General features: G+C 35.7%; 2 protein-coding genes and 1 long non-coding RNA gene across 7 annotated transcripts in view; 1 reads left to right on the top strand and 2 right to left on the bottom strand.

Moving 5' to 3' along the window:
- LOC136415835 (RNA-binding protein MEX3B) overlaps positions 1-6,009 on the bottom strand; it is a 42,199-nt gene extending 36,190 nt beyond the window's left edge. Inside the window, exons 1-2 of one of the 3 annotated variants that reach the window (XM_066400683.1) lie at positions 5,740-6,009; positions 5,373-5,662 (exon numbers count right to left, since the gene is read on the bottom strand). In XM_066400683.1, coding sequence (XP_066256780.1) covers positions 5,373-5,640 — 268 coding nt within the window. In that variant the 5' untranslated portion in view covers positions 5,641-5,662; positions 5,740-6,009. Of the gene's footprint in view, positions 1-5,372 lie in introns of all 3 variants that reach the window. The other 2 variants (XM_066400684.1, XM_066400682.1) reach the window with 2 other exon arrangements.
- A 6,818-nt stretch (positions 6,010-12,827) lies between these two features.
- On the top strand, positions 12,828-13,139 carry LOC136415946 (uncharacterized). Its single transcript, XR_010752668.1, has 2 exons — positions 12,828-13,019; positions 13,078-13,139. It is a non-coding gene; the product is annotated as an uncharacterized lncRNA (long non-coding RNA).
- Positions 13,140-17,484: 4,345 nt separating this feature from the next.
- Positions 17,485-26,008, bottom strand: part of LOC136415820 (transducin-like enhancer protein 4) — an 81,666-nt gene continuing 73,142 nt past the window's right edge. For all 3 annotated transcript variants that reach the window (XM_066400656.1, XM_066400655.1, XM_066400657.1), the window contains exons 9-14: positions 23,998-24,515; positions 23,353-23,602; positions 23,116-23,295; positions 22,519-22,660; positions 22,164-22,465; positions 17,485-21,286 (exon numbers count right to left, since the gene is read on the bottom strand). In XM_066400656.1, the coding sequence (XP_066256753.1) occupies positions 21,179-21,286; positions 22,164-22,465; positions 22,519-22,660; positions 23,116-23,295; positions 23,353-23,602; positions 23,998-24,515 (1,500 nt within the window). In that variant the 3' untranslated portion in view covers positions 17,485-21,178. The remainder of the gene's footprint in view (positions 21,287-22,163; positions 22,466-22,518; positions 22,661-23,115; positions 23,296-23,352; positions 23,603-23,997; positions 24,516-26,008) is intronic.

Below are 26,008 nucleotides of genomic sequence, written 5' to 3'. Positions count from 1 at the left end.
GTGTTCGTAATAAATCAGCAATGTCAAAGGCAGTTTGTCTGGTTTAGCAAGACGGCGTTTTTGAGGGCTAATAACACTCAGCAATGGTCGCAACCCTCCCCATCTTGTGCACTTTAGGGTGGGTCCTTCGTCCGCTGTTAAAAATAGGGGTGAATACTCTCAGGGGATGTGGGAACCGCTTTGGTCTATTACTTATTCTTAAAGTGTTTGCAGGATCGTATTGCTATATATCTTATTGCAACGCTTCTCTTGATATATTGCTTGGGGATTCTTCTATTCCCTTACCTGACGTTTGGATTTAATAACATGTACTAAAATGTAAGTCACACGACTTGAAAAACTGTGGTAACAATAGTCACTTCTATTTTGGTTGTAGAAATCTGCCTCACCTTGAATCAGACACAAACCCATTTCAAAAATCTGTGGTCGTAATTACTTAATGATATGATCTTTTAAACATCATAAAGAGATACATTATCAAAAGGTATAATTTCCGAACCCAATGAGCAAAAAAAGGGGTATTCGCGATCGCCAATAAAAGACCTCGGAATCGATCTAAAAATCTGCCCATTGTCTGCTCCTTTGTCTGGGTCATCGCCATCGACTGGACCTTCTCCGACTAGAATTCCTTGAATAACATAAACCCATTGGAGAGGAGGTTTTCGTTTTATTTTGACTGTCTGGGTGCATTTTGCTTGCTGCATCGGAAGGAATCATAAAAAAGCCGTCGACAGATGGTGTTGCTTTCAGGGGGCCGCCAACTTCGTCATGTGTGGGACCGGAGAACCCAGATTTTATTACTCGAACGTTCTCGTTATGGTCGTTTTTGCCTTCCCGGGGATGTAAATTGGGTTCTTGTAATTGCCAATTCACTTCTTCGGTTTCAGCTTCCTCACCGACGCTATACCTTATATACCCTAAACCCATAAAATCGTCAATTATTCTGGAACTTGGCGTTCCACGAGCGACAATTATTCTGAAGCTTAGCGTTCCACGACTTATTTCACACCCTCGTTACAATAATTTTGGTCATTACTATACTCGTTTTGTTTTTGGTAATGGCTCGGGAAAACTGGTCAATAAGAAAAGGGTCAAGGGAGACAAAAAACATTTCACAAGATATATATACTGTGTTCAAAATAAAGAGCGGCAGATTTGAAAATATCTCGTTATACTTATTAAACATAAGGGTGCCGAAGTGATATTGGGGAGAAAATTTAAGTATTTTTGAAAAAACATTTTGCAAGTCTTTCATAATTAATTACTCAACAAGTTACTTATAAAAAGTTTACAAACAAAGATGGCAACAAGCAGCGAAAGGTCTGCAATTAAAAGGCTTTGAAAGATCTGTCTCTCATGTCACAATGGGCAACACCCCAAGAACCCACCCCCATAATATTATTGAGGTTCGTATAGAAATGTGAGAAAATCGGAAGATGTTAGGAAAAGCAACATCCGGGCATTAAAGCAAAAGGTGTGTTAAGATGCGATTTAAGATATGTCGACAATACAATCCTTGTAAGTGAAAACGAGTTGCCAGATAAAGAAGGTCAAGACAAATGGACGTCTTGATGGAATGGAAAACTCGATAACTAAAAACTTGGAAATCTTGGAAAATATAGATATTCCGGTGTGTAGATAGACACAGTAGTAGAAGATCCTTGAGGAAATCATGGGGGTGTTCATATAATAATTAAAGATCATGAATTGGATACACTCTTAAATATTGGATTGATGAATAAGCTCAAACCTCTGTTTCCAAACACTATCTAGTGATCCAACAGCCAAAAATTTTTATGACTTCGAATTATCTCATATAATGTTTGAAATTATGGATAATACATGACGACCTATCTCGTAGTATACCAGCAGCCAAATGATCAAAGTGAGAGATAAACTGCTTATCAAAATATGAGTCACAATCAGTCCATAATAATATGAATAAATCAACTTTGGAAAAGCACGAGCAAATTTACTAAAGATCTGAATTTGAACTGGGATGGGTTGCAATCCTTAGACAACATTACTAAAACTTGGTACCCTCTAAAAGCCTAAAATTTCGTTCCGCTTCATTTAGTTTGCAACGCCACATCAAGGAACCAACCAAGGAGTTATTGTGCTAAAATTTCAGAAACTTCCATTTGGGTGGTATCCCAACTAGACAAAATGCGGGTGAAATCCTAAGCTGAGTACTGCAATTTGATCTGCGTCCCGCTTCATTCACACGCAACTCCTTTGTCGTAGGATTTTTTCGAAGCGACCAAGTACTGAATTGTGCATTCATTGAAGATATCGAATGTTAAAAGTGTACTGCCGCGCCAGCCGCACAGGAAGTTATCAACGTCTTGATTGATTGGCTGACTAGGTGCTTTCCGCTAGGTAGCTACCTGTAGTCGCCGTTCGGTGCCAACAAAAATAAAAGTACTGCCCGTCTAGTACTAACTGAAGTCGATTATTATGTAAATTACGCACGGTACTGGATAAATTTACGACCATATATTAGTGCCTAGAGTGCGGAATCTAAAGAGTCGTGGTGCAATTTTGCCTCCATGGGAATCTTCTAGAGTCTCGACGGCGAGGTCAAGTCCCGGCAGTAGATCAGCCTTAGGAGCCCCTGTTATGTCCTGGTTATAACATAATCTTCGATTTTCATTGCTCGTAAAAGGCCAGTATTCAATGTCTCGCAACTGACCAATGACCACCGAGGTAGGGCCCATTTTGAACTGATGCTCAAATCGTGTACGACCGGCCACAAAGAATTAATTCCTCTTGTCGAGCTGCTCTATTGTTGAATTAACTAGGCTGTATTTACATGTACAATTTCATCTGGATGTCGTGTGGGAAGTGCACGCCTATTACTCGCCGTTTAAGCCGAGAGCTGCATTTCAATTTAGCTTTAATTCGAATTGATTTGTTTAGGAAGGAAGGAGGTTTTTGAACGGGTCACACACAACAATCATTCCCGTCTGACCTCCTTCACCAGTGCTCCGACAACACTCAAGACTAATCTGAATTCTTTAGGACATGGTAAAAAACGTTATTCACAACACACGATAAAGGAGTATAGTAATAATTATAGCAGAATGTCAATGTGACGAGAAAATAGTGCTAATTATAGACTGCTAAATCGGGATTCCAGAAAAAATGACCGATAATGGATGTATTTTAAAAACGTCTTCAGTGAGTTCATGGTCATGCGAGTAACATAACATGTTTATTTTTAGGGTGTTTACATACTCACTAACCTAGTGTAATTGAGTAGTAATTGAAGAACAACACAATAATTATTACTGTTCAGGAATTGCGGTAAGTTTTTGTAAATAACGGGTACCCGGCATCGGCTTATTATAAGATAAAAATAACAATTTCAAGGCTTTCCATATTATGCTAAATATCATGAGAAAAATGGAAATTCTTAATCCAGCTTTTCCTTTTTAACGAACTCTTTCAGAAAGGCTTGAAATATGAAATACCCATAGAATCAATCAGTCCTCGTATCGAGTATTGTTTACATGTTCATGTGACGAATTACGAATATTACTTACTAATAACATTCCTCACATGAGAGCAAGTGAAGGGGTTATGTCGAGAGTATAAATAGTAATATTTGAAATATTTTTACAAGTAAACAAAGTAAACAAAGAAATCGACATGGAAATCTTAATTTTAACGCATGGGTTCCACGAATCAACTTATCTTTATTTTATAACCTTGTAGAATAAGCGTATAGAGACATACCTACTGAGCCACCTATTTATTTATGGTGGTCAATTTTAATACCATCGAATCTTGACAATATAAGAGCACTTTTTTGTACTGAAGTGCTATTAAAATTTGGTTTAAAACAGCACTATACCGTCGTGCTATGACGTCAAAACAGTATAGAAATAAGGAATATTTCAACACCTTTTACTCATTTATATTGGTAATACATACTACTGAAGTAAACATTATATAGACATTTACACCTTACAAGCCACAAAAACGAGCGACATTGTAATATTTTAATCTTGTAATTTTATAATATTAATACTTTATTAGATAATGTTATTCTAACAGGGAAAATCCGTACATCAACGAAACATACAATTTGCCACATTAGACATTTACACACTAAATAGCGTCTGCCTATTTTTGTCAACTATACTATCTTTCCACAATTTTAGATCCAAATTCAGTGATATTTAAAACTTTTAAATATTATTAATGAAAATTTACGATCACATTGCATGGTCTTCGTTTCGCAAAGGGAATATACTCTTTCAAACTATTTTAGAAAATAGGTAAGTCCCCTCTCTGGTACCCCTGGGTACCACCCCTCATTTGACAAGCTCTATCAACTCTCAAAGTGTGTCGAAACATTTTAGTAACGCTCTGTATACTTAAATTTCTATTAGCCATTAAAAAGTCTGATTGTAAGTAAATAACTGCTAGTCTACTAGGTATAATAAATCATGTTATGTACCGTGTCATTTTCATTATTGAACTCAAGCTTCTGGATAGGTGTACCTATTTAAGGCAATTTTTCATTCAAGTTAGTTAAAAGTTAAAGGCAAAATTATTAATGTGCTGTTTCACTCCCAAAACCACATCTTTGGCCAATACACACAGGCACTATTTCGACATATCTATGGAAAATAGCTAGCAGTTAACAGCCATGCAAATTAACAGGATATTAATAATTTTACCCTTTGGGCCCACTTATTAATATGCTGCTAATTGTAACTGCATGCTAATTTCCATACCAAATGGTGAATTGAAATAGAGCCTTAATCTCAGCTTTGGTGTTAGTCAAATTCTGTAGAAACTACCATAATGTTGAAATTATTATTTTTGGATTAGCAAATTTAGTTAACAGCCACTTGGCCATTAGCACCAAATTATTAGTGTTGTTAACTGTAACAAGAAACTAATTTCCCTAAAAACTAAGAATCTGATCAATACTAAGTCTCTATTTCAACGTTTTTATCAAAATTAACTTACAGTTAATGGTAACAATACATTAATAATTTAGCCCTTAGAGACCAATTGAGAAAATACTATATTATAATTATTTACTTCATAATATATATTTAAACCTGGACACCTGGACAGCCAAATTTTTAATGTACTGTCGTAAACATAATATGGCCTTACACAAATAGGTAAGTACCTACTTAATCTATTAACGGTGTGAAAATATGAATATTAAAATTTTGAAAGTTTCCATAATAAATGCCTTATTTTCAATTATTCTAGGGGACATTAAATTCAGTCTTTTTGGGAGACAGTAATAAACAACCGCAAAAAAGTTAGATAAAAATTCATTTAAAAAAGCAAAGACAGATCATATTAGGAAGATAATGTAACTATTAATTGAATATTTGACTTACCTTGTCTTCCTACAATTTCAGCCACGTGTTCGGAGCTTGGTACCGGTACGCATTCGGTCATGTTTTGCGACTTCTTGGATCGGACTTCGTCCAAAGGGTTCCCCAATGGGTTGACGAAGGAACCGAGATCAGTCGCGGGGTCCGGCTCGGCAACGGAATTCAAAGGTTCGCTGAATCCCAACATGGAGAGTTCTAGAGCCAGTTGGAGGGCCCTTTCGTCTCCAATGCCGCTCGACCTCTCCATTTCAGGAAATAAACTCGCGGGCATTTTGAGGTTAGGTTACTCCTGTCTTGGAGATTATGTTTTTTAAACGTTTAAAATTAGCGAATGATTGTCGTCGTTTGATGGGAACAGACACTCATATACCTTTTAAAATAGTTCGGGGGTTGTTTCTAATAATTTGTGTAACACTGGAGTTCTACTTAAAACGAGTAGTTCAGTCCGCCGATGGTGATCGATCGTAGCAGGCAACATAAAAAGCGACGTTATAAGAATTAAGATACGCGCGTGTCACCGGTACAAAAATATATTATTATTATTGAATCTACTTAATTAGCAAAAGTATTGTATTATATACTAAAAGGGTTCCTATTCAATATAATATTGGCGATTTGTTGAAGCCAGCAAACGAAATGCTCGCTTGGAACTAACTGATTATTTTTCGGGAGACAGGCCGGCAGGCAGGCGATCCGGCGTGGTTCAGCAGCCATGTGCGCAAGGGCTCGAGGCGGCGTTGCCACGTTATAGTTTTGGCCATGAACCTCGCAATGTTCAAAGTAATATCCATCAAGGAGGCTGAGACCGATATATGACACATTTACATTGTTTGATTAAGATAAATTTGACGTTTCCACAGTCTAATAGATAAATATTCAGGTCTGTTCAACAGAGAAAAAAATCGATTTTGGACTGTCAGAAATGTGCGCAACACCGATCCGGAAGTACTGGGGTAGCAAATAATTGCACGTGTTCCATTAATAGTGATCCTATTTTTTGAACAGGAGGCCGCCATGAACATGTAAGAATAAGAATCATATTTTTATCAAATGAAATTGACCAATAACATTTTTTGACAAATGAACATCGCCAAAATTTGTATTGTCACTCTCACAGGTTGTTCTTCGTGACTCATCATCATAATCTTCGTAGCGCCATCTATCTTCACTTAGGAAGTAATTGAGTCCATAAGAACAACCAAAACGTTTTCCCACATTCCTCATTTATTTCCTGTTTCTTCGACTTTTATAACAGTTTCTTATGTCTTTTTAATTTGTTTTAGTTGCTTGCAAAGTGTTACCAAGATATTTAAATATAGGTAAGTCCTTTTTATATTGTAGTTTTATATGGTCAAACACATGATATCTACCAATTCAGCCAGATATTGATTGGAGCTTGGAGCTGTTTGGAATTCTTAGACCCTATCTCCTAGATTCCTAGAGATAAATCAATTATTATCTGATGGAATTAAGGCTTTTAATTGATTCTTTAAAATTCGCAATTAATTTAAGACTAAATGGCTGCTATGCTTCGGCATATTTAATGCACAGTTGACTACGGTTAAGTAAGTAGCATTAATATCGAATTTTGAGACCAGATAGCGAGCACTAATTTATAATGACGAATAGAATCTGGGCTCTATTGACATTCATCTTTTATTGCAATGGATCAATCATCTAGAAGAAACGGATACTTTTGTGCAGCAATGCTTTTTACGGTTTTGGCCCCTTTTTGGGCATATTAGGATTAGGATAGAATTCACAGCTGCGAAGTAGGAATGGACGTTACTATGAGAATTTACGTCTTCTATAGGGTGCATAAGACGTACGACCATAATTAAGGGTACACAACCACAGATTCCTCATATAAAAATATAAAAATTTCAATTATTTTGCTCATATCCAATAACAAACACTAACCAGGATAAAAGGTGTCAAGTCTCTAGTTTTTTTTCAGACAGGGACTTCGTTTTTTTTTTGTTGGAACTATTTTCCCAGTGTAAAAACTTTAATTATCATGACGTATTGTAAAAGCTCGTCCACAACATCAACAATTACAATCAAACTTTGAAGGTGGGAATTTTCAACCCCTATTTCAGTGAAATAACATGCTTGTCCGGGGCATTAGGATACAGAGTGACTTCTAAGTACAGAGTTCCTTTTAACATGACATAAATCTAAAAAAATTAAGCAAAAACTTTATGTAACATTTTTTCAAAATCTAAGAAACAACCAAAATATGCACATATATATATATATATATATATATTTTTTTTTTAAATTTTAAACGACAATTTTCTAACAATAAGACGGCCCAAGAAATCATCTAAATCCATGTAAATAATAATTAAAAGTTACCTATTTATTATAACTTTCGTACGTGCATATTTCCGTTGTTTTTGGGATTTCGAGAAAATGTCACATAAAAATTTTGCTTAGTTTTTTGAGATATATGTCGTGTTATAAGAAAAATCCCTATTTAAGATTCACCCTGTATAGTAACTTTACGTGTGTTTACAATCCATTATAATACTTATTGATCCCTACAGTCCAAGAACTGCTATCGAGTGTGAATAATGATTTCATCAATCAATCTTCAATCACATGTGTCTCCCTCCCGAACAGACCTAATAAATGCATAACGGCCGCCAGATTATTTAGGCCGAGTTGTTGAATCATGAGCTCTGTACAAGTAGTCTTGAATGATGTACTGTGTATATTTCTACCTGTTTCTGATGGTCCATAATAGATTTACCTTTGTATGGGAATAGACCTAAGACTAAAAAAGTTAAGCCATATTATGGATTGTAGACGGTTAGGGATTTAAAAAAACAAAAATATTGTACTTATTCCCATATGATAAACGGCATCTTTTGAGAAGGAAGCATTACGCCACTCTCTTCGATCACTGGGCTCGTGACGCAAGCCTATCCATCGGGGATGATAGTTTCGTTATATGCTCGTCCAATAATACACTAGCGTATGTTCTCTTTAAAGTACCTTGCAACTTATTTATTGAGTAAGTTTCTAGTACAAACTTTAACCCCAATTAGTTTGCACGCGTTCCCAATATGACCAAAAAATTTAACTCTGTTGCAACATAAGCAAGGCAAACTATGGTCAGAAAATACGTTTTACGCGCATAAAAATATGGTTTGTTCTTTTGTTCCTCGCCACGATTTTACCACGTGGCAAATTCATCGTAAAATGTTAAGATATTTAATTTTGTATAATCGGTTTTTTAGTTATTTTTGAAAGAGTTATTTTCGAGGTCATTTCAGTTTTAAACGCGGAATTTTCTCAGTTTTTGATGTCCTTATATTTACCTCAGAAAAAACAGATTTGAAAAAAATGTCCAGTGCGAAATTTTAATTAAGAAATTCAGAAACATTTTCACTACGGCAACGTCGCCTTCAGGGCGGGATACCGGCAAACGAAACAGAACAACGTTGCCATTGTTGGCAAACTAATGGCATGAATAAGGAAAATAATCGATTGAAGAGTCAATTGTCTGGATGTGTTCTGTCTGCGGTCTGCATCCGTAATTTATGGTTCATATTCAGGTTCCCCGTATCTTTAAGCACGACAGCTGAACTGCTGTAAATATTAATTACAACTACTAATGTCATGATAATGTTCAACTTTTTCATGAGTATCTGAATAACGATAAGTGTTAGCGGAATAAATGAAATTTGATGTTATATTTTTCTCGTAAATATATGGACATAGATATCTACAATAGTTCATAGAAACGAGGATTTCATATCAGGAAATTCTAGATAATGCGTTTTCTACAGCTACGGTCTACGGCATTGTGTTTGTTCAGGTTAATTAAGTTAATTTCTTTTTGAGTTCACATCTATTTACGGCCTGCTCCCTGTTCTCCACACAATCGGTAGCTTATACATACGGATGAGGAAACGGAAGATCATTACAAAATCATACCTATTTATCTTTTTGCTCAGTAATCAGCAGGCATCTATAGCATTTATCTCTACCATTCGTGAGATACCTACGTCTTAGTTATTAAAAACATAAATATCGAAATATCTAAATCTCCCCAATAATTTTTCATCAGTTTTAATGCGCCGGAACACCTAAAACCAAATCAAAAAAGGAACAAAATTACGAGGCAAGCTGCAAACGGGGCAGGTGCAAACAACAGCCGTGTTGTGGATTCACATGCATAAATAATTCATAATTCCTCCAAACAAGCCCGCAACAACCGACAACGCCGCATCCCGCTCTTCCGCGATTTACGCGCCCGATGTAAAAAAATTACAATAAGGTAGATTATCACAATGTTGCCTATGTCAACTTTTTGTAAAATAATTTAGGATATTGCATCAAAAACCTGAAGAGGATATATATCATATGTCGCAATCACAGACATTCTGCAACTATGTTATTGTTAAATTATATGTTAAACTACGCATTTAATTAGTGAATATTTTCAATTTATCTCAAGCGTTATTATATTATAATTGACTGAATCCTCTATGTTAAATTACCATTTAGACCAGCTGCGTTTATTATTTACATATGCCATAATGAGCTGCGTCAAAAATATATGTTTTCACTGATCAACAAAAAATCAAGAAATTTTATCGAGAACCTATGTATATCAGAAGTTTCTTAGCGTCCAATTTAATTGTAAGTTTGGCATCGTTGCAGTCGTTTTAGTTTTACCGGCGGTTGTCGTTTCCCGCCACTTTCACGAGTCGTAATCGAATGCGATTATAGCTTAGCGCGTGGTTTGAGTTTTTATTTATTTTAGAACTCTAAAGTATATGGTTTGATTATATATTTTTAATGTGACTTAAGTCAATCGTAAATCTGTAGCATGCGTAAATGTGAATAAATAGATATTTAAAATATAAAAACATTCATAACTTGGTAAGGAATGATACCAAAAAACCTTCACAGTAAACAGTACTCCGTGATTAAATGATTTGCTGTTTACCATCAAACATTTAATACTGACAATAGATAACAGATAAATTTATCCAAGACATGTCCCTGATATTTCAACATCTACTTGAAAGTTTCTTATCGCCCCTTCATAAACAATATATATATAGGATGTCCGGAAATCAAATCTGGAAAGTTCAGGAGGTGAGTGTGGCAAAAAACAAGCAAGAAAGTTCATATCACATATATACTTAGATCGGTAAATGGACCCTGAGAGAGGTAGGGTTTTTTAATGGGACTCTAAAAAATTTTTTTATCAATATAGTCTAAAAAGTTTGAGATAAGATCATGAAATTTTGAATATTCACTCAGATTCTTATGGTAAATACAAGACTATACCTAAATCGAAAAATTTCGTTTAAAGATGAGTTAAACAGGACAGAATTAGAGTATTTTCGACCCTATCAACACATACAGATGCTAAAAAATCATGTACTTCTATATTAAGCAGATGCGCTTGCCTACTTGGAAAAATACACCATTTTCAAGTAAAACAGAAAAAGGGATTTGAAATACTAAACTTTCATAAAAACGAGCCTGTCGTCGTGAAAAAAATCGTTTTCTTTAATTTAATTCACATTTGGCAATGTTAAAATATAAATTTAATTGTCGCCTGCAATATTATTTTCTTGGAACGGTTATTTTCAAGACAGGTGCGGAAAGTTCGACTTTCCTGCACGAAGTTGGTTATTGGCCGACTGGAACAACAATTATTTATTGAACACGCCATTACGTCGACCATTATGATTTTTTTAACCCAAACTTTTTGGTAATACCACCCTACATATTCATAGTTTGCGGACTTAAATGCCATCTGTTACTTTAAATGTGGATACTACGCGGTACCACGCACGAGACGTGCATAGTTTGTGAAACCAGCCGCTGTTGTGTGTGTTCTTTATTTAATTTTTTCTCTGGAAACTCGTCAGATTTGATTTGTCGTTTGAACTTACTTGAAAAGTATTACATGCAGGACACCCATATTTTTCAAAACCAAACGCCGGGATAATGCGAAGTTTTTTCGATGATCTCCTGTCGGAATTAATGTAATTTTTGAATCGGTAATAATGACAGTTGAAGAAAATAGTCTTTTAAGATACAAGTTTCATAAGGCCATTATCACATCAACCCAAGTTTGCAAAATCAGGAACGAAGCGACGAGTTTAGCAAAAATATCCTAATTTACCGGCCGGTCCTGTTTAACCCACATTTAATCAAGATTATTAAATGTCCTATGGTATAATTAATTTAATTTAAAATATTATAGTTAATTTCATATAATAAACTTGAACGTTAAAAATTTTACGACTTTATCTCCTTTATAAGCTTTATAAGCCATTTATTTAAGCGAATAAAAAAGCGTCTTCAGTATCCACCTCTTAAAACGGTCTAGTTCCCTCAGTTTATATGAGGTTTTTTGCCTAACTTTTCCCGTACAACCACCTCTAGAAATACAAATTAAATTTTCGGACACCCTGTATAAACATATGTTACATACGCTGAGTGCAACGCAAATTGCATGAATAAATACAGAAAGTCCTCTTTTATTGCTAGTGTTAGAGCTAAAACTTAAATACGCGAGAGATTCGGAGGGACAGGAAGATTTCGGAGCCGAATCCTTGTTTTGTCATATGTATATAAATCACAATTGCAGCTTCCTAAAGAGGGAAGAAACGTGATTCTTAAATAATAATGCATTTTGATTCGAAATCACAAGGTGAGGGAAAACGGCACAACGTGATTTTTAAAGTAATATGATTTAAAAACATGTGACGTTTAAATCATAACACGTTTTGATCAGAAATCATGTCGGTAGAAACGGGCAAAGCAGCTGATATAAATTTAGAATTGCCAGATTGCCGTCGGTTGTCTCGTCCAAAACTGGATAACTAATGCAACTGCATTATACAACATAGTTTTAAGCTCAGTGTTTTGTATATTACATAATGCAATAGTACCTGAAAAGGGTTGTAGTTATCGTAAATCAGTTTTAGAATTTTCGAGAAGTATCTAATGCTGGTGCGGCTTAAAATCCAATAAAGAACCAAAAAATTGGAAATTTCAAGGATTATCCTACATAAAGCACCAGCTGCTGGTCCATACAAAATCTCTCAGGTTAACCTTCTTACTGGAGAACAAAGAAACCGAATTTCTCTAAGGGACTGCAACATAACACCCAGGTACGTTTCGAATATGCTTGCGAAGGACCCACATACCTGCTCCCTCTATTATTTCTTTCCACATATTGTGTTTTTGTCATAATTCGTTGACAGTATTGGACTAGGGGCATTTTTTAATTTTTTCCAATATCATCAAATAATTACGTATTTTTCCAAATACACTCTGTACCCGTTTTTTCCTTGGTAGTATCACATAATACCCAGCTCGCATGGGATAGTTGATGTGCATATACAATAAAATGGTCAGTTGTGTTGCGCAGGTAGGTTCAAGAATCTTCAGAGTTGAAATAAAATAGGTTTTCTTTTTTCGAAAAATTTCAAATTCGGCCCTGTGTAATAATTTAAAAATGTATTTCCTCGACAGTGCCATTCTAAGAACTTATGCCCTTGAGACTTGGCCGTCCTTTGCTGGTAATAGGGATCTTACCCCATACGAATGACAGCTGTTGATTTACATTCGTTTCCGTATGGGAAGTGTTTTCGCATATAAAGGGCGTAGGTATGAATTCGAATGTCCTTTCTCAATGGATTTTTCAAAATGTTTAATGTTTTGTTAGCAAATGCTTCGATACCGACGTTAATCATCAAGTACTGAATAAAAATGACGTTCCAGTGAATTTTTTAAAATTATTATTGCAAAATGTTGGTTTAACCGAATGGACGACCGCACACAAGGTGCATAAACATAATGGAATGGTGTTTGCCGTTTGGTTCTCAAGCCTTTCAGTCGTCCACATTATTTCTCAGACGGTTACGTTCTTTGTTCTTGATTTTTTGTCGACCGCCAGACTGGAGAGCAAGACACATAAGCACCTCTCGGTCCGCGGTATTCTTCAATTACTACCATACTATATAAGAATGTTTTAAAATGACTTTCGTAAATAAATGAAATTTATGTAAATATTTGGCGTGTAATTCGCGTTTCGATATTTGTTTGTCGACCGTTTTTTCGACTGTTCCCTTTGTCGGTGCTCTTAACATAATTAATTTTGATTTAAACGACGATCTGTTGATGTTAATCGTCTCTTTTACATAATTAATTCTTAAAGAAATTCGCCCAAGACAGAAGTTATTTCGCAGATGGGTCGAATTGTCAGGGTCGAGGTAAACAAAAGAAGCAACCCATTAAATTTTGCATATGGTTACTCGTGGCCTAAAAATCACACATAAAAAGTTTCCACATCATCATTATACCTGCCTCTTATTATACCTACGCCTGTTTTAGCATCATAACTCAAGATGGTATTTATAATTACTCATCTTGCCCAATATGAGATTTTCTTATTAATCTTTTGTTTTCTGAAAAAAAAACTCACCTTGATTTGATGCTTATAAAGGGATTGTCATTAAGTCCGCTCGATCTTTGAATTCGCGACTTTGCTGTATGTGGCTCATCCTGAAAGTTTAATTTTATGCAATCTTTTTATTCTTTTATTTTTGAAGTTTTGAAAAATAATAAATTTGAGGAGTTTCCTATCCGAAATTGGATTTCTAATTTGAACCATTTACAGTGAAACAAATACGTCTTAACATGAATAATTAATGTATACAACCTGTTTTATCCCATTTCAAAAATCGGTCAAAGGTCGAATTGTTTTAACGAAAACCCCTATACTTATGACTTACACTTATACCACATACAAGTATGTGATTTATTATGGGACGCATGAACATCTTAGAAATTAAGCAATTTTATTCAAATCGCTTGAACATGTCTATTTAGTTTCTGCTTTGCCCACGTTTTTTGTGTCGTAATGTATTTAATTACACCAAGTTTTGATTACGGGAGATATGGTACAATGGAGTAGCCGACTAAATTTGAACCCTTTAGACTTTTTATTGGTAGTTGAATTAAGGATAGAGGGATCCAAAACAAACCCATTTCTAACGAAGTTCTTAAAAACGAAATGAGTACTGAGATAAGAATCATTCAGCCTGAAGTAGTGCTTAATGTCCAACAGCAGAGTTTTTTGATCGCCTACGATACTGCAGAGCTGTAAACGGTGATCATTTTAAACAATATAATCTGTTCTTAATACAATCCAAAAAAAATCTCATGAGTTCAAGTCTGGCAACCTTACCGGCCACTCTGCGGAACAACGTCTATCCTAATCAAAACGAGATGTAATTGAACATCTTACAACGCAAAAAAAAACCTTGAATCTGTAACAAACAGATGATAAAATGATATAACCTAAATAAATAATTTTGTACTTGAATATTTTAAAAACTATCAATACAGCTAATGTTATATATAATATACTTAGAACTATATCCAGCATTCAGTTAAACAAAAAAAAGCTAAGTGGTCGTACTTAAAAAATTAAAACTGACAGTTGTATCCATTTTTTATTTTTTATAATTTGAAATGGTTTTAAAACGTGCAGAAAATGAAATCTAAATAGACGTACCCAAGAGATTTAACCCTTGAAAATCGTTTCATTCCAAAGATTTTTAATATATTCCATAATAAATCGCAACCTATGTATTTCTTGTAGCTACTGCAATTTGACGATGCTCAATCGGGAACTTCCGGTTCAATTCAAAACAGAAGTATATAAATCAATCATAGAATCATTAAATCCATTTAGTCTTAAACTCGGTTGTAGGGTTCAAGTTAAGAAAACTATAGGCACAAGAGCTGTAAAAAGAAGAAAAAATGAAAATGTTTTTTCTTGATGATGAATAGTTTCAAAGATTGGCCTCATGACCCGAGCAGAGACAGTAAGACAATAAGTTTAAACAATAAGAAATGAGTGCGCGAATAGCCTTATGAAATGTATATTTTACATTATTTTTTCTATTGAGGCCGAACAATTCTAATAAATACTTAAAGGTGTTGAGTTACCATTTATGGACGTCATTTTCTTAATAGCGTTTTATACTGGTCGCACTAGGTCAATATGAAGGTATCTATATTATTTGTTGACTCAAGGGTAATATAGGATTAGGAATATGACTGCTGTGGCCCTTCGGAAACGCTATGAATTTACCACTTAAAATGTATATCTATATGAATCATAGCCAATGCAGTAGAGGAAAAATAGCCGTAGCAGTCAGTCATATACATAGCTCAATTAAATTACTACTGAAAAATGCATTTAGTGGTCTTTTATATGATTTATATGCTTTAGGGCGTAGAAGTACTATTACACACCTGCAAATAATTGAAAATAAATTCAACGGCCTTTTTCGTGATTTTTACGCCCCAGGATGTGGAAGAGCCTGTTAAATTTAGTTTTCATCGTTTTGCTTTAGCCACATTTTTTTGACATCTACTACCAACAAATGACCAGCAGTAACACCAACGGTTATCGACAATGATACAATTAATAGTCCTGCCATAAAAAAATATTGTTTGTACCTTTGGCATAGAACTCTTTTAGTCCCATGTCGCAAAAATAACTAATTTATCCATTACTGACTTAACATTATGTAGTAATCCGGGAATTACCAATAGCCCTGTATAATGCTGTTTAAAATTGTCTATTCTGAAGTAATTCACTAGCCTTTATTCAACAGCAGTTACAATTTTATCTTTCTATGAATCGAAATCGCCATGTATGAACAGTTTTATTGATGCAACTTTGTAAAACAGAAAACATGGTCAAGATAAATGCAAATAATCGTAGGAAAAATCTGAGAAGATTAAGGCCTATTACGACTTTATGCCTCATTCCAGCTCCGCGTTTAATTAACTCAAGCATCCCAAAGACCGGTTTCGATCCTATTAGATCTCGTCAGTTCGGTTCATTTCGAGTCAATTAAATGCGTGCAGAAATCGGCAATATCAACGGCAAGTATGTAATCTTCTTAGATTTTTCGTATGACTATTTACATTCACATTCAATACTATTGGCTGTAGGTCGGCCTGCGTAGAAAATCCTGCTGCTTATATTCAAAAATTTGGTTCAGATGCAACAAAAAGGACACGGCAGATGGCGGTAGTAGGATATTTTCCTACAGGACCAACATACTTGCCATTGATATGTCGATTTCTACCTGCGTTTAATTGACTCAAGGTGAGCCGAATTGAAGAGCACTAATAGGATCGAAACCGGTCTTCGGGGCGCTCGAACTAATTAAACGAAGATCTAGAATGAAGCATAAAGTCTTAGTAAACCTTAATTTACCCAGAAAAAAGATGAGAGTATTTATAAAAATCACTAAAATGGTATGAAATTATCATCAAACATCTGCTTGACAACTAATAACATACGAATTTATCCAAGACATCGCGTAGTTTCTCCTGGCATCGGGTTCGGACGGCATATTTCTAACAGTTTTGCACCAGTGACTGGGCATAGAGCTTCCATCATTGAGCAAGTCTTCACAACTATCATGGTATTAGGGTCTGTCTTTTAAGTATAGAAGTCGGCGAAGGGGCCTTCATTTCGACAATTGGTAGAAGCAACTGCAACATATCCAACGCCTTCAAACCAATAAATTTGACATATTTTTTAATTACAACGTTAGGTCAATAGATCAATACATCAATCAATCGATACATCATAACAGAGGAAAGGTTGATACGACAATCCATTAGTAAAAGTCAACATACATACAGCAAGGGGAAGTCGAAAGAAACAATTCTTCATTCAATATGGTGTACAAAATAGAGAAAATTCCAATAATACCGTCTAATGAATTTAGAAGATGAAGAGACAGAAATTTATGATTGAATTTCTGCAGTCGCGAATTTAATTTGGTACACTGATGGATGGCGAACGACTTATACAGACATCAGGAATCGGGATATACAGGACTGATCGCGGAAGGAATGAATTTCTTCCTTTAGGAGACTCTCCAACGGTCTTCCAAGTCGAGGTTATGGAAAGAAAAATAGCAAAATCGATATTTTGCTATTTCTCTTTTGAACCAGAAACATGTGTTTTATGGTTGATAGTAAAATTTTTTATGAGGACTTGCGAAACTTGCTTAAATTTAATAAAAACTCAAAAAAGTGGAAGTAACAAGAATTTATTTTCTCTCGCACATGACAAAAATACATACATTTTCGGGTCTATTGTAGGTTGCGCTTGAGGTATATATCTCTAATATTAGCGTATCTCTTTTGGTCTATTGCATCTGTGTGAAATTTAATTTTAAGTGTATGTCTAGGTTTGGTTTGAACACATATTTATGTTTTAGGTCTACTGCAGCAAGACCTAACAATACGGTTTATATCATAAAAGAGAAAAGGTATACGTACCTACTCGATAAAATTTAGCTTGATATTTTCGTCATAAATAAATTTATGCAGATTTTTATTTTATCTTTAGAAGGTGAGTTTTCTTGATTTCCGAGCAATTTCATAAAAACTACAAAATTGTAAAATGTAGACAAATAATTGGATAAAAATGAAAGAGGGATGTATTTAAGCAACGTAATAAACAATAACATTGTAAAAAAATTAGGTATCATCCTTGCTTGAAAACGTCCCTATGTCAAATTGTTTTGAACGTCGAATCGGGCAGCAAACTACAGAAACTTTAGGACTACAGTTAAGTTATCGTATGCGCAATTACAAATATAAAAGTGAATTTACATTTCTCTGCTTTACTTCCTTTTACGTCGCTACATATTAAATAACAAAAAGAAAACAACGCGCTAAAAATATTAGAGCTAGATTTACTATTTACATACATTCATTTATTCATTTGCCGTGCTGCCTATCGCTTAAGTATTTATAACTAAAGGCCTCGGGTCTTACATCTTCGATCACTTCGAATGAATGCCTAATCCAGACCTTAGAGAAGGGTTTGTTAAGAAAAAAATAACACAATCCTTTGCAGTAACGTCTAGAGCAGACAGTAGGCTCTATAAAAATACGTAATAGCTAGTCTCTAACAAATTATTCGTCGTGTCATAGTCGTACATGCCTGCTTGCTTGCACAGTTTCACACATTTTTAAACACACTTGCTCGGCTTAGTATGATTTAAATTGATGAAAGAAAAAGAAACATAGTTGGCTAGCTAATTATTTACATTCGAACGATAAGGTTGGATGTAGAATGTTTGCCTTACAATGTGGTTTAAACGCCAAGAAACATCTTGTCTTATACGTACACTGAGTAAACGATATCAGCTGGGTCAAGTTTAAACATGCGAAGTTAATAGAATACTTGTATGTTAATGCCCCTCTCCGCTTAAAGTAAAAGAGCACTGGGCGCTAAAATTTCCCATACAAATCTCAATGATTTCAGGGATATTTCAAAACTCTTTTGTTAACTTTCAAATGAGAAATTGGTCAATTTAGGACCCGATTAATAAGTAATATTGTCGAACTAAAAGCTTCGGTGGGTCAATGTCATTGGTGAAAGTCCACACATGGAACAGACATAAAGTAGCAAAAGAACTGATGAAAAAGACCAAAATTTGAGTCGAGAAATATGAGAAAAGGTTCAAGACTTCCTCATTGCTTTTGAAATGCTGAAAATAGGCCATTATTATGCTATTGATGGAGTGAACTGGATTAGTATTAATACTTTGGACAAATTGCACCGAATCAAATTAAAATATAAATTCTCAAATATCAAATACTGCGATATTTTCAAGAGGGGTTAGAAATTAGTAGTTATAAACACGTGATTCGGTTCGTCACCGATGACCTCTATATGGAGGTGTAAAATAAGGATCACATGCGCATTTTTTTTTCAAAATCTATAAACGATTGATATGGCTGTTGTTTACGTCTATAAAATATATTTCGCTATATGTGTGTGAAGGCTAATTTTGAGTCGAAGACGAAACGAAAAAGTGAAAATATTTATAAAAAATAAGCAGTAAGGAGTTTCTAGCCAAGATATTTTGGTTGGGTTTTTCAAAGTCCTGATAACTTTGCCAGCCAGCTAATTTTCGTGTCTTGAATTTATCGTTTCTATAGAAATTATATGTACAATGAGAAGAAATTGCAAAAAATACCCGCTGTCAATGACACGTATACAAAGATTGATACCTTCCGCCTTTGACTGAAAAACACTGAAGTTATAGCTACCCAAAGTTTTTAACTATCTTATTTCATTTGAAACTTAATTTACTTGCCTAAAGCTTGAATGTCACTCGATATGAGTTAATGCTTCAACTACCCACCACCAGGTATATTTCTCCAGAGAGAAAATGATTCAATCAGCACTGGTGAAGCAATGTAAAGTGTGGACAAGTGCACGTCATTTTGATTGCTCTCCACATTCAAGAATCTAGTGCCACGAAAGATATATCATACTCTTCAGTTAGTGCTTTAGTTAGTATTCAGATGCATAAAGAATCACTTCAACCGTTACCTCATTGCCATTGATAATGTTCACCGCAATTGTGGACAATTTCAGGAAGCAATTCCATTAGACCAAAACAGAGATACGCGGAAGGTATCTTTGTTTGCAATAAAAAAATTGAAGATACCAGAAAAAAAATTGTGGTGGAGTTAAGTTTAAAAAATTAAATCGCCTTGTTTTGGGGTAAAATGGGTCAATCACAGCAGTTCAGTTCGAGTTCCGGAGTCATTTTATACTGGGATGGAGTACATCATACAAAAAATATACCTATAAACATATGTATACCAAAAACATTAAATTAAAAACTTCAGGCAAGCTTGTGCACTCTGGGTCCATTTTAGCACCGTTTTATAATAAATCACACCAAGAGACGGCTGTAGGAGCTAGTAACCTAAAGAGAGTAGTGGCTTTCACCCAATTGTACAAGTAAAGCTTAAGCTATTCTCAACTTAAACTTTAGCTAACTTGTGTCCTCTAGTACGATAAGGTTGCTACTACAATTGAAGTTGACTTGATAGCAATAGAGTCCTTGCGAAAGGGGTTAAGACTGCTAAAGCTTCAGTTAAGTACAACTTAAGACTTACTTATCCAATAGGGCCTTTGAGATTTATACATACAGCTCACACTCAATTGTCACATTAGACTCTATGAGACAATTTTTTATGGGGTCTTAAGTTATTCATTGTCCATCAGAACTGATATCCAGCATACTCAGTATAAGCACTCCAGTAATCGACCGCGAACGAAAAATATTTCCAGTTGTTTTAAATCTATTTCTGAATACAGTGCATATTTACGTTTCAAAAGGAATTTAAGTACCTCAACAAATACAGATCAAAAAATAATGATTCTATTTGCAAAATCATTGCATAACATGATTAACTTGTTGATTAAAAGAACAATTATGAGCTTTACATAATTTAGCAGTTACTCGTGGTCGTAGTAGCATTTCAATTATTTTCTAAATCAAAATCATTCATGTAACCACCAGAGGTATTCTATCAAGGTTTCTACCTTCCGATAACGTATTGTAGCTGTCAACAAAACCTAACGTTAAAAGAATAAAAATACGACAAGAGATCACTGTTTCTGCGGTGTAAAGTATTTTAATCGCTGTCAGATCACTATATCATAATAATATACTGAGAAAAGCCGCTTCAAGAGTCCTATTTCGAATCCGTACATTTCTAATATAGTACTATTATAAAAGCGGCCCTTACACCTAGAAGTGGCCATGTTTGAACTTACTATTATTACACATAGTTATCACAATTTTCAAGAATATTTTTAAAGTTTGTAGGGTAATGGGAACAGGGAAACGATGCACAAATAGTGTCTGTTCACTCTTTACTTGCATCTTTAGAGATCCTGGACCCCACACTCTTTAATAGATTACTTCGTAGACGGTTGCTTTCTTGTCTCCGGAGCCCGTAACTATGTACTTGTCGTCTGCAGATATGTCACAGCTGAGTACACTAGAGGATTCTTTAGACTGAAAAAAAACGCATATTAAGCATAACCATAAATTTAAATATGATCTGCAAGCACAAATTATTTTGTTCTACAACCAAATGTAAAACACACTTTCGTAAAAGAGAGCACGAAATGGTGATTTTACGAAAAATTAAACTTTTTTGCGTGGTGGTCATTCATTAAAACTCGTTGGCTAAGCGCGCAGATATGAACTACCGTTTGCTTAGCGCGAGCGACGAATGCAATGAAAATTTTTAATATAAATTTATAACATAAATTCACGAACACTTCTCCTTCTAACTCTTCTAATTCTTCTAACTAAAATAATGTGTGTATTTCCAGCACAGAGTGTTGTGGCTCTCAGGAAACATCGTTTTAAAAGTTTGTGTTAAAACTTAAACACATTTTTTTACAAGCCAGGGTGTATCCACTTTCTGGCCAATTTATTTACCTGAAAACATTTTGCCAGTCAAGATCGGAAAGTTGACTTAAGGAATAACAAAACCATTTTTCGATTCCTGTTATTTTATTATTCACATCTCTGTTATGTTAAACACGTTTAAATTATTGATATATTATATGAAATATAAAATAAAAAACGGCTAAATATGAGCTAAAGTGAGCCGTAAGAAAATATCATACGTCACGCGACCGATAACGTTTTTAGCAGGACTTTTTTTTTCAGTTTTCAGACAGTAATACATTTTGGCAAGAAAATGCAGACACCTCTATTTGGTAGCAGAGTCTGCAATTGTAAGAAGAATTCTTAGAAAAATTCCCATGTTATTCATAAGAGATCAGAAAATTCTTCCGGTTCAGTGGCACACTCAGAGCCATTGCAAATCTTCGATTGAAACTATACTAGAAAGTTTCAAAATGCTATCGATGCTCCTTACCTGGAATATACTAGCCCCGTACGGCGTCCTCCAAGCGTTCAGCAAATTATCTTTGCCAGTCGATACGAACCACTTCCCACATGCGGCGAACCTCAAACTTAGCACGCAGCTTTCATGAAGGTGCAGTTGGTATTTGTCTGGTTTATTGGCATGTAGCACTTCCACGTTGGAATTTTCCATGCCTACAGCCAACCACTCGCCTGTGGGACAATAGCCTAACGAGAAAATTTGAGAACTGAAGTCGTGCTGCTGTAGCTGTCGACCCTCGCGTAAGTCCCAGCTTCTAACAGTGTTGTCTAGACCTGAAAGTTAACTATGTTTAAAAGAGTTTTATGTATGATGAGAAAAAACTAACCCCCAGTCCACAATTTAGTACCATCAGCAGATATATCAATGCACGACGCACCATCTGTATGACCTTGGAACTGTCGAACTAAAGATTGGTTGTGCAGATCCCAAACTGCTATATGACCATCTGAACAGCAACTAAAGCACACCTAAAAAAGCGAATTAAAGTATAAAGTATATATAATAAAACATAAGGCCACATAACCCAATTAGATGGATTAAAAAATCAAAGTGCGTGTTGGCTTAATCAACAATAAAATCAACAAACATCAAAATTTGGCTCGTCTAAAAATTCGCTTTAATTTTCAATGCCCCTTTCACGTAAATTGTCATAGAAACGTTCTTTAAGGTGCTTTTTTTCAACTTGATTTTTAAATCATAACACGTTTTTGAATGACAAAATCACAACTCAACAGAAAACGGGTCTGTTTTAAGTTCTAGACTTGACCTCCGAGTTCATAGGAAAGTGCTAGAGCCCGTGCAACACGTTCTCAGGGTATAGTTGAAACTAAATGACTGATCTTCCAATAAGAAGTTCAGTCACGTTAAAAGTACGTCCATTTGCCAAAAAGGCCAAAAATTTAATAAACATCGCTATACATACCTTAGAATCAGGACTAATTGCTAAAGCGTAACACGCAGGGGCACTAGATGTGAGTTCAGCCTTTATCCTAGGGGTAGGACTGGCCAAATCCCATATGGATAAGTTACTAGCTTCACCACCTACAATAAGCGTCCTACCATCTGGTAAAAGTTTTACGGATCTAATATAATTGTCTCGTTGCTAAAAGAAATCAGCAAGTTAACTCAATAGCTCTAGTTAAAAAAGTAAAATAGTTACCAAACAATCTAACTGGGACACAGGACTTTTAGATCCAGGTTGGCTGATGTCCCATACTTTAACACACCCTTTCCCACCCGTGTACACATATTTCGTTGGGTTAGAAATGGTGACTGCGCACACTACCTCTCCGTGACTGAGGGTATTAATCTGACGAGCATGTCTTGGTATTCCTGGACCTACAAGCGCGTCAGGTGGAAAAGGAACTGGCTGCATCTGCCCGTCAGCGCTCACGTGAAAAGAATAAGCCCTAAAAACGAATGCGTTTTCGATCCATTCCTTTCCATTAATTACATAAGCACAAAGGCAAATAAATCACGGCATAATTGTTATGTGTTGTAAACGTTAAATTTAATTTATCAAACACATTTGTGTATTTTTTTTTAAATTAAAAGTTGACTTCACATTATGCTGTGTAAAACGTTTCACCTTGCGACGCAGGATTTGCCTCATTTTAATGCGACACAACAGTCTGAAATCTCTTAACAACGAAAAACTTGTTTTGATAGTTGCTCAAATATCGAACTGATAAACTGGCGGCATTTTCAATTATTTATTTTTTGGTTGCCTAATGAGCATCCTGCAGGTATGTTTGTTTATTACATCAAATGTATATAGCACAAAAAATGAATACATTACACTTACGGTTTTCCTCCCGGAATGCCTCCTAGATTTGGCACCACTGGCGCCCTCATTTGGGAGTGTGGGTCATAACCAACTTGAAGGGGTGGTCGAGGGTAGTTATTCAACGCAGGCGGAATATTGTTGTGTAGTGCTCCATAACCAGTCCCAGCTGCTGCTGCCTGTAGCTCGTGGGGAGGGGCACCATTGGGCATCCCTAAGTAGGGTGGGTACTGTCCTAAAGAACCCGCTTTGGGCACCGACTTCATGGCGCCGCTCCCCGACGATGATCCAGCTGCTGAAGTTGGGGTGACTGATTTGGAAATTGGCGTGGAGGGTTTGTCCTCCATTTTTTTCGTGGAAGGTGTCGATGCATTGCTCGACGTTCCAGATCTAGGACTGTGAGGCCCTGCATGATCCTTTTTCGTCAACTTATCGATGCCATTCTCCCTAGGTGAAACCGTTCCGTTAGGAGGTGAGATAGGGTCTTCAGAGGCGTCATCTACCACCAGGTCTTGGTCGCTTTTCTCCCCGTCGCTATGCTGGAATAACACATAACGTTTTTCTCTTTGTTACTAACAAGCATTTTCCGTCTCTGACTATTGATGCGTTACAAATGCCACTATATAGTATGTAAATTCTCTCGGCTATAAAAAATTGGAAAGCCCGTTCACCGAGTATGTAATATATCTAAATGCACATGTAAAAGAGCGAGACATGGCAGGTACATGCAACTGACGAGATGTAAAGGTACGACGGGTATTTGAAGGTGTCCCCATGCCCTGGCTGGATACCATATGACGAAATATTGCAATCGGGAACGAATGTATGGTTTTTAATATAGTTGTTAGAGGATTCATCGAATTAGTGCGTGATAGGTCAAAAACAGTAATTAATTAGCGATTTGTTGATTTGATGTTTTCAATATATTACAAATTCAACGTTCATGCACCTTCTTCGAACGACACAAGAAAAGATCAATTTAAATGCATGTCACCCCAAATTCGTCGCTACCCGTTAAGTGTGACTTCCTCTTCAAGTTCATTCATGAACTTTTTAACCATAGACAGTGCGAAAAGGAGGCGTTCCGCCGCTGGTTTCGCAGGCCGATTCCCAGACATATTAACCGCTTGCTTAAGCGCCCATTTCGGTTCAGTTTTGAAACTTCTTCTTCTTCCTTTTTGCAGGCGAACGGACACGTCAATTATTAATAAGCTGCGCCGCTGGGCCGAGAAAGGCCACTTTTTATTTAAGATGCGGTTTCTCGTTGAATAACTCTTGGTCACGGTCTTAAGCGATTTGTTGCGGGCTTATTACATTATTAAACGATTTGGTTGCTTTTCGATTTTAACGCCCACGACTGGCCTCCTCGACGGAAATGCTGAGTTTCTCAGAGGATTAAGATGAAAAACCGTTGGTAAATCCGTGCGCCGTAGATTTCCTCCTTCGTGACAGTATCGATTTATTTACTTAGGACGTTTGCACCGAAGACATTTGTCAGTCACTTCCGACCTTACGTTCCCAATGCTCTCCAAGTTATGCTGGGTTTATACAGCACATAACGCATAACATAACACATAGCATAGAAAGTTGGCTTCGTGCCTATTACGGTTTATACGTCGCCTAGCATATAGGTACATAACAAATGACATAGAAAGTTTACATCTTTTTAACTTTCTATGCAATTCTTATGCATTATGTTATAGCTCTGTATAATTCCAGCATTAATATGTTTAAAACAGGACGAACTAAAAAACTGCACAATCATTTTTAGAGATTCATTGAGTTCATTGGAATAAATTAGTCTAAATTATGGGCTAAAAAACGTGTAAAAAGGTGCGCATGTTTTAACCCGCATTAATTGTCATGCGCGATAACCGCCTTACCAGGTTGTATTTTTTTGATGTCTGATAATTTTTTGCGGCAAATATTAATCTATTTTCGCTGCTCTAATATAATTCAAAATCATTCCAGAATAACTACAAACAGTACCAGAAATAATACTATCAAAAGAAAAAATATCCAAGTAAATACG

Source organism: Euwallacea similis, chromosome 21, assembly GCF_039881205.1.
Source record: "Euwallacea similis isolate ESF13 chromosome 21, ESF131.1, whole genome shotgun sequence".
In the NCBI taxonomy this organism is placed as follows: domain Eukaryota; kingdom Metazoa; phylum Arthropoda; class Insecta; order Coleoptera; family Curculionidae; genus Euwallacea; species Euwallacea similis.
Note: the sequence above shows the minus strand (reverse complement) of the source record. Positions and strands in the feature narration are given on the sequence as shown.